The 19734-nt window shown below is 37.3% G+C and overlaps 1 protein-coding gene across 2 annotated transcripts; it reads left to right on the top strand.

The window, feature by feature from the left end:
• The first annotated feature begins 1484 nt into the window (after positions 1-1484).
• Positions 1485-19652, top strand: cbx1a (chromobox homolog 1a (HP1 beta homolog Drosophila)). Of its 2 annotated transcripts, XM_067460273.1 has the most exons (7): positions 1485-1694; positions 9162-9253; positions 11666-11775; positions 15434-15590; positions 15824-15998; positions 16605-16699; positions 17911-19652. In XM_067460273.1, exons 2-7 carry the CDS (start codon positions 9189-9191, stop codon positions 18053-18055), a joined length of 747 nt encoding a protein of 248 aa, XP_067316374.1. In that variant the 5' UTR covers positions 1485-1694; positions 9162-9188; the 3' UTR covers positions 18056-19652. The 2 variants fall into 2 exon arrangements, with proteins under 2 accessions (XP_067316374.1, XP_067316381.1); XM_067460280.1 differs by lacking the exon at positions 9162-9253 and having other exon boundaries at positions 1486-1694.
• The last annotated feature ends 82 nt before the right edge of the window (positions 19653-19734 follow it).

The following is a 19734-nucleotide window of genomic DNA, read 5'->3' as shown; positions in this document are numbered from 1 at the left end:
ACAATATCCTGGCCGGACTACTGTTTTCAGTGATGTATGTATTTGAAATTAACAGTATTTCGTAATGTCTAGTGATACATCAGGGCTATTTTATGATTAACTGAAATAAATTTCTTACACACAGTTCCTTTATGTACATTTTTAAGATGTGCCTTGGAATATGACTGGTGTGAAAAAAAAGATCTGTGAAGTTGCTTTAAGTTAAAACAACTCAAACATTTAGCCTGGGATAGCTTAAGCCTTGTCTGTGAAACTGGGTTATAATCAAAAGTTCAGTAAGATATTTTTTTAAATTGAAAGAAATCTCTTAAGCTCACCAAGACTGTATTATTTACAGACATATTTTTTACTGTATTATATAATATATGAATATATAAAAATATATTAAATATATGTTTTTTTACATGTTTTAAAAAACTTTTCTATTGTAACACATTTTCAATTTTATTTGTTCCTTTGATGTAAAGCTGTATTTTCAGCATCATTATTCCAGTCTTCTTGTCACATAATCCTTCAGAAATCCTTCGATGAAGATTTTATGCTCAAGAAACATCTCTTTTTGTTATCAATGCTAAAACAGTTGTGCTGCCTTTTTTGTGGAAATAATAATAATAATAAAAAATGAATAGAAAGCTCAAAAGAACAATATTTATTTGTCTTTACTGTAACTTTGATCGATTTGATGTGTCCTTGCCTTGGTGAATAAAAGTAAAATAATAAATAAATAAATAAATAAATAAATAAATAAATAAATAAATAAATAAATAAATAAATAAATAAATAAATAAATAATATAGATAAAATATATAAATAAATATATATTATTTATAGACTACTAAATAGAATATAAGCACATCCTTTATTCAAGAAGGCTTTTATATCAAGATATTTACACTGTCAACAGGTAATGAAATCAGGTCAGATTTCACAGGAATCTGAACCAACAGATGAGAGAAAAATAAACTCCACACATTTCCTATTCCGTTTCCTAACACCCTCCACAACAATTTCCCCCCTTTTTATGAAAACAAAAAACAAAAAATAGTTTGGATGTTAGTTTACACAGCCACATACTTTTTCATATAAAATATAATTTATGATAATATCAACAATGTTCATAAATACACTAAATGTAACATTAGGCCTAGGCTATAGCATGTTCAGTTTTGAGAAAAGCAAGTGCTTTAAGTGCTTTCAAACTTCTTCTTGAGGCATTGTTTGAGGTTGATCTGGTGAAACCCTTTGGAAAACCTTTAGGCAATTTCAAAAGGTCTGTTCTCTGAAGAAGCTAAAGACCAGTAGCCAAATTATCAAGAAAAGGCTTTTAAACACTTAAATGTTACATTTCTTGAATAAACATTATATTTGATTTTGAGGCATATTCGAAGGGCACAACAAAACGCAGCGTTTTTTGTGTATACATTGTGCAAATAAAACTACAACTCCCAGCATGCACCACCAAGTAGGCGCGTACGTACGGAGGCACGTACTTTCCGTCGGAATTGGCGGGTTGCTGGAGGCAGCTTGCGTGTAGCGTTACCTTTTGTCTGACCATCCAAGAAACCTCGATAAACTAATAGCAAACTCTTTACCCACTCGACAGATTTCAAACGTTTGTAGACACTTAAAGCCGCCGTATCTGCAGGCAATCACCTTATTTGGTGTTATTTCGCCCTTCATTCCGTAATTCACAGGTAAGTGGCGCTGCATGCAGATTGTGAAACCAACTATAGGACTGACTATGTTTGCATTAAGGAATGTGATGCATTTTTATATTTAACTGGCAGATGTTTTGAGTAGGCTACTTTAAGTTACGAATTGCTCTTGAATAATATCTAGTCATATTCGAGATATTTGGTAGTTTTCTCCTCGGATCCAGGTCAACATGGAGAAGTGAGCGACCATGCTTCTGCAACATTAGCCACAATGCTAGTCGGTGTCTCGGGTTTTAGGGCCATTTGTGGGTTTATACGCTTAAATATAATGTGTATTGAAACGTTTTATGCATGCATTTATCGTTCAATATAAAAGTTGTTGGTGTCATGGTAGCTTGTGGACCCACAATTATGCGTTTAAAAGGGTCAGTTCAGCCCATCTCCGCGCGAGGCAGAAACGCCTTTCTCGCACACGCGTGTCGTTAAAGGGACTCGGGAATAATTGCTTTATTTCCCCCCCTTTCTTTAAAAAAAAAAAGAGATCTACATGTCGTTTGCAATTGCATTACTACTCTAAAATGTAACTTTGTCTTGCTGGCTGAAATGGCCCGAACATTCTGGCAAGGCGTTTGCGCGTGCTCGTCGGAAGTTCAATCGAATATTTAACTGCGCGAGAGGTGCACTGGTCCTAACACACTGTTGATATGAAGACATAACATAAGGATGGTTATTGCTTTCGTTTAGAAGTGAAGAGGTGAGATCAAGTGTTAAGAATAAAAATGTGCTTAATTTTTTTGGTTTTGTGATCCTACGCCCATTTTAGGTAACACATCTCAGTGCTTCAGCCTGGAGAGTGTTTGCTCATAGCCCCGTAAAAGCAAAACACACGTGTATTGTTTTAGTCAGTTCACTAAGGTTACTAGGGTAAGTTCACCCAAAAAATGAAAAATATTTAATTAATTACTCCCCCTCATGTCGTTGGACATCCGTAAGACCTTCGTTCATCTTCGGAACACAAATGAAGATATTTTTGTTGAAAGCTGATGGTTGAGAAAGGCTTCAGAAAGGCCTCCATTGGCATTCAGTACATTCCCACTCACAAGACCCATAAAGGCACTAAACACATCTCATTACAGTGGCTGCACAATAATTTTACAATGCGACGAAAATAGTTATTGTGTTCACAAAAATCAAAATAACGACTTTATCCACCATGTTATTGACGTGAACTCGACGTATGCGTGAGAATATGACGCTGGTTCAGATACGCCACTATCGCGTGAGTTCACATCCGAGACCTACACGGAAGACAATAACTTGGCGTATAAAGTAATTTAGATTTTATTTCCCACACAAAACTATTCGCGTCGCTTCGTAAAATTATTGTACAGCCACTGTAGTGAGATGGTCTTTGTATCGATGTGTTTAGTGCCTTTTATGGGTCTTGTGAGTGGGAATGTACTGAATGCCAATGGAGTCCTTTCTGAAGCCTTTCTCAGCCATCAGCTTTAAACAAAAATATCTTAATTTGTGTTCCGAAGATGAACGAAGGTCTTACGGGTGTCCAACGACATGAGGGTCAGTAGTTAATGAAATAATTTTCATTTTTGGGTGAACTAACCCTTTAAGGTAACAAAAGGGCAGCCTTCTTTTGATTTGTTGATGCACATTTGCAGACTAAGCTGCAGTGCAAGTCCTTTAAGCTACACTGTGATATTTTCCCCCATCTAGCGGTGAAAAGGTATATGATCCAGTGAATAATAGTTTCTGTTCCTCTCAATTCTGATTTCGTTTGAACTCCTACGGTGGCCGATTTATTCCAAGATTAACATGGCAATCCCCCTCTTCACATTCGACACTGTGCCGTCGAGTGTTAAAACACGAAAGGCGAAGCTTGAATTTACTGCTATGTCCCTCTTTGGCTAATGTACTTTCAAGATGGAGGGGCAACATGGCGACCAGCATTCGAACCCCTCACCCGTATGTATTTTCACTGGCATATTATAAACTTACGAGAATACTTTATTACTTGAAAGAAGGAAATTTACATTTATGAGCCCATATATTTTTGAAATAACTAAGTGTTTTTAGCTAAGAATAAACTAAAAAAGTTACACAGTGTAGCTTTAACTTTTTTTGTGGTTAAAATTAATCCGAAATCAGCAATTACTCAACAGGCCAGTATTCAAAGCTATTTCCTAACCTCAGCCCTATTCACAACAGTGAGCGTGTAATAGTTATAATTAGAGTAGTACTGGTGGATTTCCGCAGGAAATTCAAGCATTGCTTTGCGTCATTACGTCACGTCTGTATCAAGCGGCAACATCCCGCAATCTTTCTTGAAGCCAATGTGGAAGAAACTTACGCCGCATTCACACGGGGCGTAGGCGTTAACGCTTCCCATTTACTTTGAATGGGTGACATCATCCGTTGCCGAACTGAATTGTGGGTTCCGTCGCGGCGCTTCACTCGCGTTGCAAGCGGCAGAAGTTGAAGAATTCTCAACTTTTCAAGCGCCAGCGCAGGCGTCATCCAATCAGATCGCCGTATGCAAATATCCTCAGTAGACGCTAGCCAATTGCGTTCATTACTGCTCCGTGAACCATCCAGACCATAGACCGTTAAAAATCCAGACGCAGCTCCTGGACCACTACGTGATATTCTTCCCGCTGTCGACGCTTTTTCAGGATTTAATGTACTTAACAGCTTTGTGCACCTGTGCAGTGCGCTGACAACAGCTACACAGGCAATCGCACTCGCACATACAACCAAAAAAGGCGCTTTTTTTGTGTTGTGTTTTGGTCCAAGCGGCAAGTTAATGTGATTGGCTGTTGTCACTATGACGATCGCGTCAGCACCCAGCTTCAGCCACGCCCTCCGTCAAGCGTTAACGCCTACGCCCCGTGTGAATGCGCCGCTAAACTGCAGTTCCTCGACTGGCCATTAGGCTCCAGAAGGGAGCAGAATCTTATTGAGCCCCATGTTAAAATTCCCAACATTACAGCAGAAAAAAAAACATGTTTACAGCCTGGTACAGATTGTGTTTTTGGCTTATAAGGCTAATTTTGAACTTCATGACAACTGTGAGGGTGGTGATTTTTATTTATTCATTTATAACTCATTTGTTTACATTATATAAAGCCTTAAAGTTCTGCATAATTAAGGGCGTGGTAATCCGGGGAGGACACGAGATGACTCGCTCGCAAAATGGCAATGCCTAGCTCGCCCCTACTTTACACTTTAGAGCGGCTCATTGGAAACCTATGGGTGATGCCACATCCATATTTTTATACAGTCTATGGTCTGTATACATAAAGTAAAGGTGTGTCCCAATTTCGCATACTTGTGCACAGTTCTATGACGTTTTTAAGTATAAATAGTGTAAGTAGTGTGTTCACACTGTAAATTCCAAAAAGAAAAAGTGCACTTCAAATACCCGGATGATGCACTAAAGCCGCCTTTCCACTGCACACGACATTCGGACACGACTGTCGGAGTTTGCCCCCTAGTGGCAGTCGCACGGAAATGTTATGATCGTACACGGCAACATGGGAGAGATCTTGCAGTCTCATTTGTATACTTCTCTAGAATCATATCGCAACCTTCTCATATACGGTAGTCAAAAACATGACGACACACTGCGTCTTTTAAGTGTTTTTTTAATTTATTCTCTGATCTGTTCATTCTTCCAACAGCCATAGGACCAAAACCAGCCGCCTCAAACTAGTAAACTAGATCACATAAGTTAAACTACTAAGGTGAACTACGATTCACTCTCACAGACACACACACACACACACGAGCGGCGCAGCGATCGTTACACAAGAGCCAGACAGCAGCCGCTGACCTATCTAATATCAGCACTAAATAACACAGTTTACTCTTATTCACACATTGAATATAATGATTGTGTGTGTGTAGACATGTGCCGATTTTCGATAATGCGATTTATCACGATAATGAATATGCACGATATTGTTATCGTGGGCACTTTAAAATATCGTAAATAATAATTTATTAACAATTTATCATTTTTTTATAATGCACTCAAGAATACTTTGCCCATCAACCTTATAAATGCTCAACACTGCTGTATTCTGCGTCAAAGGGACACGCGCTCAGATATAAACAAGCCCAACGTGTGTTTGCACATGACTGAACCGATGAAGGAGACGCGCTGCTGAAGTGCCGCTCAGTGACAGCAGAGGGCGCTGATGAACTGCAGAATGCGGCCGGTTACCCCGGAAACCAGCAAACAAACAAACAAAACGCGTGTAGTTTTTAAAACAGCCATTCTTAAAGACTTAATAGGCTATTTATTTTCAAACTTAAACATTTTTATGTTTTAATCTGGACTACAACATGCCCTAATAATTAGAACTGTTCTGGTTATTTGTTATTGTACACTAAAACTTGAGACATACGACATCATTAGTTAACATGTTAATTCATTATTACCAAACTGACAATGAAAAATACTTATAAAGAATTAATCATTCTATGTTAATTTCTTAGTTACTGTTTAATAACATTAAAATCAAAATCAAACTAACTTTTTTAATGGACCTAAGATAAAGCTAACAATGATCAGTATTTCTTAACTAACATTAACAAAAACATTATACTTTATTTACTAAATGTAGCTATTGCTCAATCTTAGTTAATGCATTAAATAACCTTATTGTAATTTGTAAGCCTACCTGTTGTTCTTTATAGCCTAATTCTTTTGCAATTTAATTTGTTTGAAAATTTTACTTTTACAGCTCTGAAAAATATCAAGAGACCACATAACATTGATTTCTCAATGAGGGGTCTCTTAATTTTTTTTCCAGAGCTGTATATATTTTGGTGCATTATTGTATTTAAACATTCAGTTGTTTTTGTTCTTACAAAATAGTTCTTAAAGCTGTTATGCTATGGCAACACTTTTTTTTGCAACTTATTTCAATATCGTGGTAATATCGTATATCGTGATAAAACTTCATCAATTAATCGCAACATGAAAAATTGATATCGGCACATGCCTGTGTGTGTGTATGTGTGTTTTAATTACCGGCTGACCCCGACCCATTCGGCAGATTTATTTAGAAAAATATATAATTTAATATTCATCTATTATGCATTTTTAAAAAGGTTGTAAAACAAGATAAAACCTGATGAACAAAAAGAATAATAATTCTCAACTTGCGCGCAAACTGATTTGATTGGACAACTTTGGAATACATCACATCCGGTCGGCGTGTCGCATACGGTGTAGTCGCTCAAGTTCAAATATTTGAACGCATCCGAAGCTCAAATCGGATCCGTAAATTCCGCATTCGCATATGGTCGGCACCCCACGCAATCCCTGTATGACTCTCCATTGGAAATGAATGACTTCCGGTCCGACGGCGGTCGTTTGTCGTGTGCAGTGGAAAGGCGGCTTTAGTTAACGGAGAAAACAGTGTGGAATGTTGGACACTTTATGCACTTGACTGTTGTAGCTTTAATTGTGTAGTAGAGGAGGCGGCACTAGCAGATTCCAATGTTGAATGACAAAATCATGTAAAGTTTATACACTACACCAGGGGTGTCCAACCCTGCTCATGGAGGGCTACCGTGCTGCAGATTTCAGTTCCAATCCTGCTCCAATTGGATAATTGATAATTACCTACCTGACTGTAATTATCAAGCAGTCCTAAACACCATAATTAGCTGGTTTAGGTGAGTTTTTTATTCAGGTTGAAGAGAAAATCTGAAGGGTGGTAGCCCTCCAGGACCAGGGTTTTACACCCCTGCGCTACATGGTTGAGGACATAGTGCATGGTGTATAGTGCGTCATTTGGGTCACAACTAAAGAGTCCAGCTAGTGTAATGCACATGAGGAGGGACCGCATGTTCTTCATCGGATCATTCAGAGCCTTTTCTCTCAGCAGCTGGAGTGAGTAAACTTCTCATTTAATGGCGGATTGTAATCCAGAAAGGGCCAAATGACATCAGTGACAACTGGAGATTCACCCGTAGTCAAACGCAAAGGTTAGACTGTACATTGAAATCTATAGGTAACGCTAATAAACACTAAATACAGTCACGCAATGCTAAAGCTGTTAACATTAACCATTTGAGAACAAAGTATAACGTAGTAATAATTTGCACGGTTTTTGATGTGAAACGAGTGATCATTAGATTTAATCACCGTTGGTAGTGTGATTTATTGTAATGTTTTTTTCCCAAAAGTGGCAGACATGTTATTTGTTCAGATTACATTTTCCAGTGAAAATTGTTATTTAGGTTATACTTCAAGATAGTACAGAATCCACACTGGTACTGTGTCTGACAGCTTCACATTCACCTCAAAACATTAGATTCAGCCGCACTGAGGAGCTGCACCGATGCACAACTCGCGTACAGATGATAACTACGCATAACTGCAATTGCAGGTTTCAAACAGAGATTGCGACACAGAGGCAAAATTTATGCAACCAGATGTTCACATTGGCAGTTATAGCAATAAAAGGAGGGAATGGTCAAAAACCAGGGCACGAACATGCTGGCCAAGTGAATATTTAGTTTAAAAAAATAAAACGGTGAATAATAAGGTCTGTTGTCATATTATTCAGTTACTTTAACTTTTTTTTTTTTTCTACAGTGGTATCGATTTAGTATCGGTGTTGAGGTATTTTAGTGTGGTATCGTATCGAAGTCATAATTTTGGTATTGTGACAACACTAGAAGCTACAAGAATACTTTTTGTGCGCATAAAAAAAACTAACAAAAAGAACAACTTTATTCAACAGTTTCTTCTCGTTTATGTCGGTCTCATACACTGTTTACGTAGTAAATACGGCGCAGCGCTTCCGAGTTATGTCAGAGCTACTGCAGAACACCGCCTTACCATCGGGCGATACTGTTCACGTGAGCACCACGACACATGCAGGAGCTGGCGTGTGGAAACAGTGCAGGAGACATACAGAATTGTCATTTTTGGGTGAATTAACCCTTTTAATGAAAAACACAACAACACAGTACAATGACAGACTTGCTTAAATAGGTGCTTTTACATTGAGGTTCGAAACCAAATTTCAATGGTTAGACGAAATGGCCGAAGTGAGGTGAAGACTCCTGCTGATCTTTGCTGCCACTCTCACTTTTCTCAAGCTGCATTGACAAGAGACATTCAGTTTTTAATTGTGGTGTCTGTTCTCTAATGCCGAGTTCAGACTGCATGATTTTCAAACTCGTCACATTTCTGCTCTTTTCACACTGCATGACTATCTGGGCCAGCATTCAGTCACTGCTGTGTTCACACTGCACTGCACGATGGATCGGCAATGGGGTTTCACATTGCATGACTTTACAATTTGAAAAATCGCAGACAACTGTATAGTCCACAAACTGTTTCACAAGAAAACACGTGGGCAATGACAAGAAATCACAGATCACGGGTGCATCAGACCGGAGTTGTTATTAAAAATGATAGACTGCAGAAAGCTTGCTATCCAAATTGTATGTTGCGCTGATTTGCAGCGAAAAGGAGAAAAAGAAAAAAAGATTATGGCGGAAGAAACTCTTGGGGAGACGCAGGAAGCAAGGATTGTGTTCTGCAAAGAGAGTTTGAGGTAAATAAATAATTTTGCAATGTGCTGCTGCGGCGGCTGGTCAAGCAAATGTTTGTGCTTTGTTTCTGTTTGATATAATTGTGAATATATCTATTAAATATTGATGTTCTGCTCTACAACTCCTCCCCAAACTTCATGCTGCCCTGTATCTTGCTCTTTCATTGGCTGTAGGTCATTTTCAGTCAAAACACATTTCACACAGCTGGAGTTTGAATTGCCGACCGGTCCAGATATTTAGCATGCCAAATATCTCACTGACATCAGCGACTCATCTGCGATTCTCTCTGATTGCGTCTTTGATAATTCACACTGCATGACTGTCATTCGTGTGCATGAGCACCGATTTGCCTGTGATTTCAGGCATTTGCTGGCGAAGGCGCATAACCTGTTGGCTTGTCAAAAATGGACTAAAATCAGGCGGTGTGAACTCAGCATAACTGAACTAAATGTTTTTTTTTTTTATTACTATAAGTGAGGGTGGGGGGTACAGCAGTGGGCAAGTGATGTAACCGGTGTTGCAGCTAAACGCAAGAAACACTAGGGCTGGGTATTGACACAAATTTCACAATTCGATATGAATAAAATTATATGACTAACTTTACAATTACGTAATCATATTTCTACTCCAATTAGTTTTTTTAAATAAACATTTGAATTGGTAGCAATCTTAAAAACTTGGATTTATTCAAACATGCGTTAAAATCGAAGAACACACAATATAATGACTAGCCAATGTAATGTGGTGCATATGAGCTGAGTTTATGGACACTGAATGTTTTTTCTGAGGTAATTGTGACATTACGTGTCATTATTTACAAGCTGTTTTATTGACGTCTTTCCGCGATTGAAAATGAGCAGTAACGTGATAAGGATTTCAGTCTTCATTTTTGATTTCAGTTTTTATCTTTTAATATACCTTCAGAATCAAACATTCATTACAGTTTATTTTGCGCTGTATCTGATATTAAAGCGGAGGAGATGATCATTCTTGTGCGCACCGTGGTGCCGCTTCTCTTGAGATGAGCTGTGCAACTATGGTCTTTCAAACCATATTAAACAGCGCCAAAACAGCATTTTAAATTGCTTAATAAAATGGATTTAATTTAAAATCTGAGACTTTGTATCTTATCAAAAGTAACAAAGCACGAAGATTATTGCGATATTGGATGGAAGGGGCACTACACAGTTACGTTCATTCATCAACGGAAAACAGAATGAATCAATTCTTGTTTTTTAGAATCGATATCGGTTCATAAAAATGAGTCGATTACAATACCCAGCCTTAGGTAAAGCCGTCTATCGCAGCAATCCTAGTTTCCTGTACAGAACCTATGGGATGTTGCGCATTCACAGAAAATGAACAAATCACTCTAAGACAACTTGTTGTTCCTGTGTCATATTAAAGAATTGTTCACAATGAACGAATCGTTTATGATTGACCCATCACTACCTGAACAATTGTAAAGGCGAAAGTACACTTATTTTGACTCGTACGCGTACACATGCATTCTAGGCATGCACAGTTGTGAATAATGCAGAAAATTGAAATGCACATGTGCAACCTGCTCTTACAAACTACTGGTGGTTACAAGTTGTAGGGACATGGTTCATACCTGAGCATTTGAAATAAAACCCTGCTTATTCAAGGATGCAAATTTATTGCATGGGCGGAGCAAACACATTTGTAAGTGTCTAAAATGCATACGCACAGTTCTGATGAATGATACGTGAAATTTACCTTAACGTCGTTAAGTTGTCGTTTATTGAATGATTAATATGAAAGATACTGCTAAAGTAACTAAAACGTTAACAACACTGAAATAAGAGGCGCGTTAACGATGCGTCTAAGACACATTAGGAGAAGCGTTAAAAAAAAAATCCTATTAATGCGTATTTAAGAAATGCATAATCTAATTAATCGAATCTTAACAAATTTTAATGTGAATAGTCTCGAATTGAAACATTTAAAATTGGCAAAAACCATTCTTGAATCGAATCGAAAAAAGATTCTACCCAAAGATTCACAGCCCTATTTTTTAGGATTTAAGAATCGATATTGGTTAATCAAAATGAGAATCAAGGAAAATCTTTTGATAAGGAAAAGATTGATATTTTTAACCTAGTCCTAATGAAAATATAACGATGCACCAAAAAAAATCATTAAGCAAGACATTTTCAGTGGGACCTGGATGCATTTTTTGTGAGATTAACTCTAAATGCATACCTGTAATACATTTTGAACTGTAAATCAATTCGATGGGAGCCATGTACTATGAAATGCTGTATTTGATAGAGCCACCAAACTGTAATCCGCAGTGCTGTATAAATGTATTTCCTGCCTTGTGTTGTTCTTTCCCTGATATCACCTGACCCCCCCTCATCCCGTCTAATCCACACTTTCACTCTGTTCAGCACTGTTGACGTTGACAAGGAACCGGAAGGTTCCACTGAGCCTCCCCCCTTCATGACGAGCATGAGCCAACCAACAGACACAGCCAGTGATGCTCCCAGCGTCACCGAAGGTGTCTCAACTTTCTCCTTCACTGCTGTTTTGCTTTCAAATGTGTGTGTGGGGGGAGGGTTTGTTTCCAGACGTTTAGATCACCTTAAAGTTTGTCTTATAAACAAGCCTTTTTTTATATATATTGAATCACGGGTTGTTGATAACCGCCTGTTTTCATGACCGCTGTTTCATCTGCCATGTGATCCATTATCTGTCACTGACTAATAGCGGTGCTTCTGCTGATGATTTATAAGGTCACGGGTGTGATTCTGGTCTGGTGCACAAAAAGGACAGAACAAAGGTTTCATATTGAACACATTTGGGAAGCATTTGCAAATAAGGTCTCATTTGTTTGTAACATTTGAACTGACTTGTGTTTCTAGTAACTAACTTTAACAATTTTTTAGAAGCTGTATTTAAAGGCACAATATGTAATGTTTCAGCATTAAAAATAGAAAAGATCACTATATCTATGTTATATATTTTTTAAAGTTGTGTGTTTACATTATCCCGACAGTTCCAATTAACTTCTAAATCCAGAGAAATTAATATTTTAATTCGAAGACACGGACCGTGTCTTTATTTCCGTTATGTCGCCCGTCTTTCACGTCATATCCACGTTTGCGTCTTGCTTCCTGCGGAACTTCGGCGGAACCGCCAAACTCAAAGAGGAACACTGACAGTATAAGGGGAACACCCGTATAAAAAAGTCTGTACGATAATGGATCATGACTACTCTTTGCCTGTACGTTTTGCCAGCTCAACAAAGCGCAAACGTACGGGTGAAAAAAAATGACCCGAGAAGATTTTGGGACAGTAGAAGAAGCAAGAGACGTGTAAACCTTGGAGAAGCCTTTGAAAGATGGCGAAATTTTCGTGACAAGCTCGGACTGCAGAGAGATATGCTGATCTCGCTTTCGTTTTAATAAACAGGTAATTTAAGTAACCATTCAGCTAACATAATAATCATATAATCATAACATGCTGTATGTTTGCATATTGCATAGCGATCTTGACCACATTGAGACGCGTTTAGCTGAATACGTATACATTTTGTATTGCATCGGCTTTTCAAACAGGCGGATTCTGTGTTTTTGGAGACTGAAACTGAGACTTTTTAAAACTGATTCAAAAGTATATTTATATCCGTATATTTGGTGACACGATGATGTCATGTGTAAAACGCAGATGGACTAGCTATTATTGGTTTTATATGTAGCTGGAGAAGGTAACGTTAGCTTCATAAGGTAATATGCCACTATCTTGGTCAATTAATATAAGGTGACCGTCACTTTTATCATATGTTAATACTAGCTACATATAATATCGATTTAATAATGATCTACTTATTCATATATCTCTGAGTTCCAAAATAAATGTTTATTAGAATGATTGATGAACGTGGGGAGCGACACAGCGCGTGTTCCAATGAACAACGTATTGCTGGTGCTGGTTCTCTCAATTACTATGTTTTATGTTGGTAATGATAAACTAAATTGAAATGTATTTCCTTATTGAACAGTTGATAACGTTACACAGAATGTTCGACAATCGCGGATGCCATGTCAACATATCTATAATTTGAGTAACTCAAATTATGATGCACGGTTAATATGTCAACATAGCCTACCAACTTATAGGTGTGTTGACATAGCGACCGCCCGCACAACATTCTGTCTCACACATTAGCTAACGCTACTGATAAGTTTGTTAAGTAACGGTAGCTCGCTGCTATTTCATTAGATTGACATTATATAAAGTGAAAAGCCGTAACTAAACTTAACTATAATAGAGATGTAATATAACAATTACCTTGTCAGTGAACATGTTTTCTGCTGGAGATGCCAGATTCGCTGGTTGACAATGACAACAACTCCCATGAGCCCACGCACTTTCCCGACGTCATCAAAGTACGTCTGTTGTTATTATTTTGAATGAGTGACCCCTAGTGGCCAAAAGTTGCATACTGCACGTTTAAATTGCTCATTGGTAGTTCATGGCTAATGTGTTAACAAATGAGACCAAATTGTAAAATGTTGCTGAAATTTCCCTGAATTTGTGTAGGCTGTATTACCCTCATTTGTGGGTAAATTAGTAGTTAAGCATTTGTTCTCCATATTAGCTGTTAACTTCTGTGGTGTAGTGGATGTTGATATTTAGGGAGTTGAATTACCTCCAATATTGAAATTATCTAGATATTAATGTGCAATAGTTTAATAATGACAGGTGACGTTTTCATAAAATTTGCTATTTTGTTCACAAAATTTACACTACTATTTAAGAGTTTGTGGTCAGTAAGGTTTTTTTTTCATGTTTAAAGAAATTAATGCTTTTATTCAGAAAGTATTGATTCAATTGATCAAAAGTGACAGTAAAGAAATGTATAATGTTACAAAAGATTTCTATTAAAAATAAATTATTTTTAATCTTTCCATTTACCATATAATCCTGACAAAAATTGTCATTTTCCACAAAATAGCAGCACAACTGTTTTCAACATTGATGAAAACAAGTTTCTTGAGCATCCAATCATGTAAAAATGATTTCTGAAGGATCATGTGACACCGATGATGCTGAACATTTGGTTTTGAAAACGAGTAAATTAAATTTTTAAACGTATTAGTGTTATTTAAAACTTTTTTTTTTTTACTGTATTTTGATCAAATAAATGCAGCCTTGATGAACATAAGAGACTTCTTTCAAAAACAACATTCTTGCTGACCGCAAAATATTTGATGCCAATATCTCCTGATTAATTGGTCACTTACTAGTCATGAAAAGTTGTCGTAAGTGTCAAGTGGTTCTAGTTTAAAATGGTATCTGCCCCGCTTGGAATGTGATGCTAAAATTGTGATCATGCTGATTCTTAACAAGTGAACGTTTGAACAGCATATGAAAGGGATAATTCACTCAAAAATGAAAACTGCCTCATGTTGTTCCAGACCTGTATGAATTCCTTCTGCTGAACACAAAAGATTATATTTTAAAGAATGTTGGTTACAAAACAGTTGATGCACCCCATTGACTTCCATAGTATGGGGATAAATACCAAGAAAGTCAGTGGAGCCCATCAACTGTTAGGTAACCAACATTCTTCACGTATCTTTTTGTGTTCATCGGAACAAAGAAAGAAATACAGTTTTGGAACACAGTGAGTAAGAAAATGATGACGGAATTTTTGTTTTTAGGTGAACCATCCCTTTAAGGCAGGTGTGTTATGCAGTTATATTATTCAGATTACGTGAGGGTTAGTAAAGGACTATTTTACTCATTTTCATTTTTGGATGAACTATCCTTTTAAGTGGTGGACATTAGACAATGAATCTGAACATATAAATCATGCTTTAATAAGCATCCTAAAAAAGATTTTATTTTCTGACTAAAATGTATCCATCCGTAAGAGCTGTGGTTTTATACTGCAGTCAAATGTCTCTAATTTGCACACGCTGCTCTATACAGTAAGATTCAAGACTTTTTTGACCTTGGACCTTGAATAAGTTCTCTTCCTTTTTGCGCACAACCCCCTGCTTGTGAAGTATCACTGTTTGTGCTTGTTTGTTCTGCTCAGGCCCATAGTGTATGTTTCAAGTTTAACTTGATACTTTTTTTAAACCGTTTGAATACTTAAAAAGATGTGGGTTTTTTTCACATAAAAGACTGACCTTCCTTTTACACAGAAGACAAGCTGGCGGCCACTGCTGGAAAGAAACAGAACAAGAAGAAGGTGGAGGAGGTTGTAGAGGAAGAGGAAGAATATGTGGTGGAGAAAGTCCTGGACAGACGGGTGGTGAAGGGCAGAGTGGAGTTCCTGCTCAAATGGAAGGGCTTCTCGGAGTAAGTAACACACATCAGCTTGATTTCTACTAAAATGCATTCATGTAAGGCATGGAACTTGATTTCCTAGCAAACTTGTTGGGTATTTTATCATTATTTAAAGAACTCTTAAGAGGAGAAATAAATGGTTTTCTAATGAATATGTACAACAGGTTTTGGTTGGTGGTGGAGCCCTTTTCTGGTAAAAAATGGCATTCAAATCTGTCAAATGATTGAGACTTTATTTTCTTTAGTGAAGACAACACATGGGAACCAGAGGACAACCTTGACTGTCCTGATCTCATAGCAGAGTACCTGCTAAAACATAAACCTGCAAGCGATGAGAAGAAAGAGACTAGTGGAAAGAGGAAAGGAGAATCCGACACAGATGCTGGGGAAGACAGCCGGCCTAAAAAGAGGAAAGATGAGGTTAGACTTAATCATTTGATGAATTATATTTTCTAGACTTTTGATATACAAATGTTGTTTCTGTGCCTCTTGCGCTTTAAAAACCTGCAGTACAAGCAGACTATATACTTGTTTAATTAAATTGTTCTTTTGTGATTTGATAATGACACAATCATATTGCACTTTTGATTTTAGTTTGACACTTTTACAAAAACTGTTACTCTGAGAAGTTTTAAAATATTTGTGTCATTGTCTATTCTGTGCTGCCTCAGAGAGTAGGTAATGAATAGGAAACACTGCATATGCATAAGCTTTGTTTTTTACATTTAACAAAAATACATATATGTATATTTCTCAACTTTGGGAACTTTTACATCCAAGAGTTGTTTTTGATAAAAACTGACTTTTTTTTGTTTGTTTGTTTTTTTTGGTTAAATTTATCATTTGTGTTTGAGCAGAATTCAATTTAAATTAGCCTTAGGAAGACAATCTTACCACCTTTTTGCTTTACTGTCCCTGTGAAAAAGGTGATTCTAACCCCAAATAAAGACATGCTGATCAGAAAGAAGACTACTTGGAAGAACTTTTACTGCATGCAATAATGCACCATTTTCTAATGTTTTCCAGCAAGACAAGCCAAGGGGCTTTTCACGAGGGTTAGATCCAGAACGTATCATTGGGGCCACAGATTCCAGCGGCGAGCTTATGTTTCTAATGAAATGGTATGTAAATATTAAGATAAAAAAAATTAACTGTGAAATTTGTGCTCCATAGCGTGGCCAAATAAAGTTGTGGAAATAATGAAAACTTGACCACTTTTGGTAAAAAAAAAAACGATTGTGTGATGCAAGGGATAGTTCACCCCAAAATGAAGATTTTTAACTCCAAACGTTGCTCATATAATGCATGTCAATGGGGTCTAATTCTAACATGCATTATATGGCAACGGTTGAGTTAAATATCGTAATTTGTGTTCTACTGAAGAAACAACACACCTACATCTTGGATGCCCGGTGGGTAAGCAGATAAACATCAAAATTTCATTTTTTGGGCGAACTATCCCTTTAACCTACAATAATGAATGTTTTTTTTTTAGCATTTATTGTAGCACACTTATATTCATACCGAAGACTCTCACATCTGGCAACCAGTTTAGTTTTCATCCTCAACCCAGATTGTGAAACTTGCGGAATGTTTCTTTCTTAGGCTATGTCCACACTTAGGGTATGTGTTTCGTTTTAACACAGCGTTTTAAAATGAAAACGATTTTTGTCCATACTGCCTTTTCCACTGCTTTCCAGAAAAGCTCTCCATCCATACTACATGACCAAATACGCACGTTACATGACCATTCATGCACACTGTGCGTACAAGTTGCCAGTTGTTCTAATAATAGCTTGCCTCTTGCGCATGTAGGCAGCTGCAGTATAATAAAATGCACAATGGCTGTAAAAAGGACAACCAAGTCAGCAAAGCTTGCAGTTCTGTCTCCATGTTATTGTTTACACCGTTGTCAAGGCTGGTCTGATATTGTCATGTTCCAGTAGCAGACTGGTCATATAACAGCGGCTTGATGAATCAGAGAAAGGATACGCAATGATCCTGAAGACTCAATCAGGGAGCGAATGTTGGCAGCCACACCTTCAGTTTTTAGAAGTCTCAGTATTGGTCCGTCTACGCTGAAGCATAACCCTGGAGTTTTCGAAGCTCAAACCAGGTCTGCAGCATTTCCAGAAGTCTCAGTTCAGAGAAAACTCCTGAGTAGTGTGGACGTCAGGTGTAACCGTAGTAAAAGTTGTGCGTTTTAAAACGAAATCTAGTGTAAATGTAGCCTTCTGCAGGCTGAGGCCTTTGTTTTAACAAAATGTTTAAGCTAAATTACATTATTTCCAGTGCTTCTATTTAAATGTTCCCTTCTGCCTGTTCTTCACAGGAAAAACTCGGACGAGGCAGACCTCGTTCCAGCCAAAGAGGCCAATGTGAAGTGCCCGCAGGTGGTCATCTCATTCTACGAAGAGCGACTGACATGGCACTCTTACCCTTCTGAGGAAGAAGAGAAGAAGGATGATAAGAACTAGGCTTGAGAACAAGAGAGGTGGCAAGTCAGGGGTGCTGTTAGACTAGTTTGGGTGGACTTGGTGGGGAAGGGGACTTGGGAAGTTTAGAAGGGTCACACTCAATGCCATAAAATCGGACTCAAAATATATTCAGAGCATAATCTGCAGATGTGAAGTCATCTTTAGTGGGCAAAAGTGACAGAATACTGACCCCCATGAAAAACACAGGATTACTGTATTTCCTCTTTGCTTCTCTTTCTCTTTTGTTTGGTTGTGGGAAATGGGGTGTATATGCTGCAGTAGTTGCTCAGTTGTCGTTCCCGGTGGTGAACGCCTGATTATGTATATGCTTAATGCTACGGATCCTATGTGCACATCCTCATACTTTCTGTGATTTTTATGACAAGGGATTTGAAGGACATTTAATGTCTAAATCTGAACATGTCACTGTGCAATGCTGCCTAATTTCAAAACACAGTAAGTACACAACACTCTGTAACAAAGAACAATGGATAAAAGGTTTGAGTAAATTGTGCTTTGACTTCATATCATTGTGTACACCGTTTTCTCTGAATCTAGGCATAGTTTTTGCTCAAACTCAGTTTCGAGAGTGTAGTTTCTGTTTTGTCTTCGCAGGGCAGTATAGCCTTTTCCTATCAATCATGTTTGTTGAGACTCACTTTCAAGTCATCTGTTGTGTAAATGCTTTTGTCAAAACTGTTGTCACCTTATTAGTGAGCACATTGCTGTGTAGTGCTGTCTTGCTGTTTTAGCAGTATTTTTGAATTTGTATTCATCTTGTATACAGTATTCTCGTCTTTTATTCATTCACCACTTGAGGATATATGCTGTGTATGGATATATTCACAAGTTTTTATTAATTCTAGTCAGCTTAGTGAAAGGCATTTCCCATAATCTTATATAAACTATTTTATTTTTAAACTATTAGCTGTCAGTGTATTTTATCAGTTGCATTACTGTGTGAGGAGGAAATATGCTCTTTAGATTCCAACTTCTCAGATTTCTTTTTTTTTTTAGTTTTATAGGCTGATCAAGGAGTGCCAGACCTGGCTCAGAATTTTTTTAAAAACATTGATGAAAAGTTGGACACTGCTGTTTTATCCTTTTCTTTGGCGGTGCTCAAGAATTAGAATGTACTACACAGCTTTTATGCATCTTTCTTAAAATATTTTGTTTAATAAATCATGAACATGTAAAAGTGTACTGAAGGTAAACAAGCTCACCAAGATTACCATGCTACAGATCAGGTATCTTAGTACCACCTTTACACCAGCATAAACATATTAGTATTGATAATGTTCATTTTAAAATGTTATGAATCTCTTTAAAATGTTTTTGCTTTGGCTAAAATAGTGCTTGGATCACTGGATATACGTTTTTTCGCTTAATATGGTATTACTAGTTGCATACTCTTTTGCTGTGTACCAGAGAAGCCTGAAGTACTTTGTTGTACACAATCAGTAATGTGACTGAATTGTATTCCTCTGATTGTTTTCTCTTTTAAAGTGTACTGTCTAAAGCATGTTACTTTCTTTCATTTTCACTTTTTCAAGGGGGAGATGATTTGTTCATTTCAAAAATAAACCTTTTTTATTAATTCTGTTTTTTGATATGATTATTAAGAAATTCTAAATGTATTTTGTTATATTAAGGTCATATATTTTACAGAAAAGAAATGG

The sequence above is a fragment of the Pseudorasbora parva genome, chromosome 2 (assembly GCF_024679245.1).
Source record: "Pseudorasbora parva isolate DD20220531a chromosome 2, ASM2467924v1, whole genome shotgun sequence".
NCBI classification, from domain to species: domain Eukaryota; kingdom Metazoa; phylum Chordata; class Actinopteri; order Cypriniformes; family Gobionidae; genus Pseudorasbora; species Pseudorasbora parva.
This window is presented reverse-complemented; position numbering and strand designations above follow the sequence as displayed.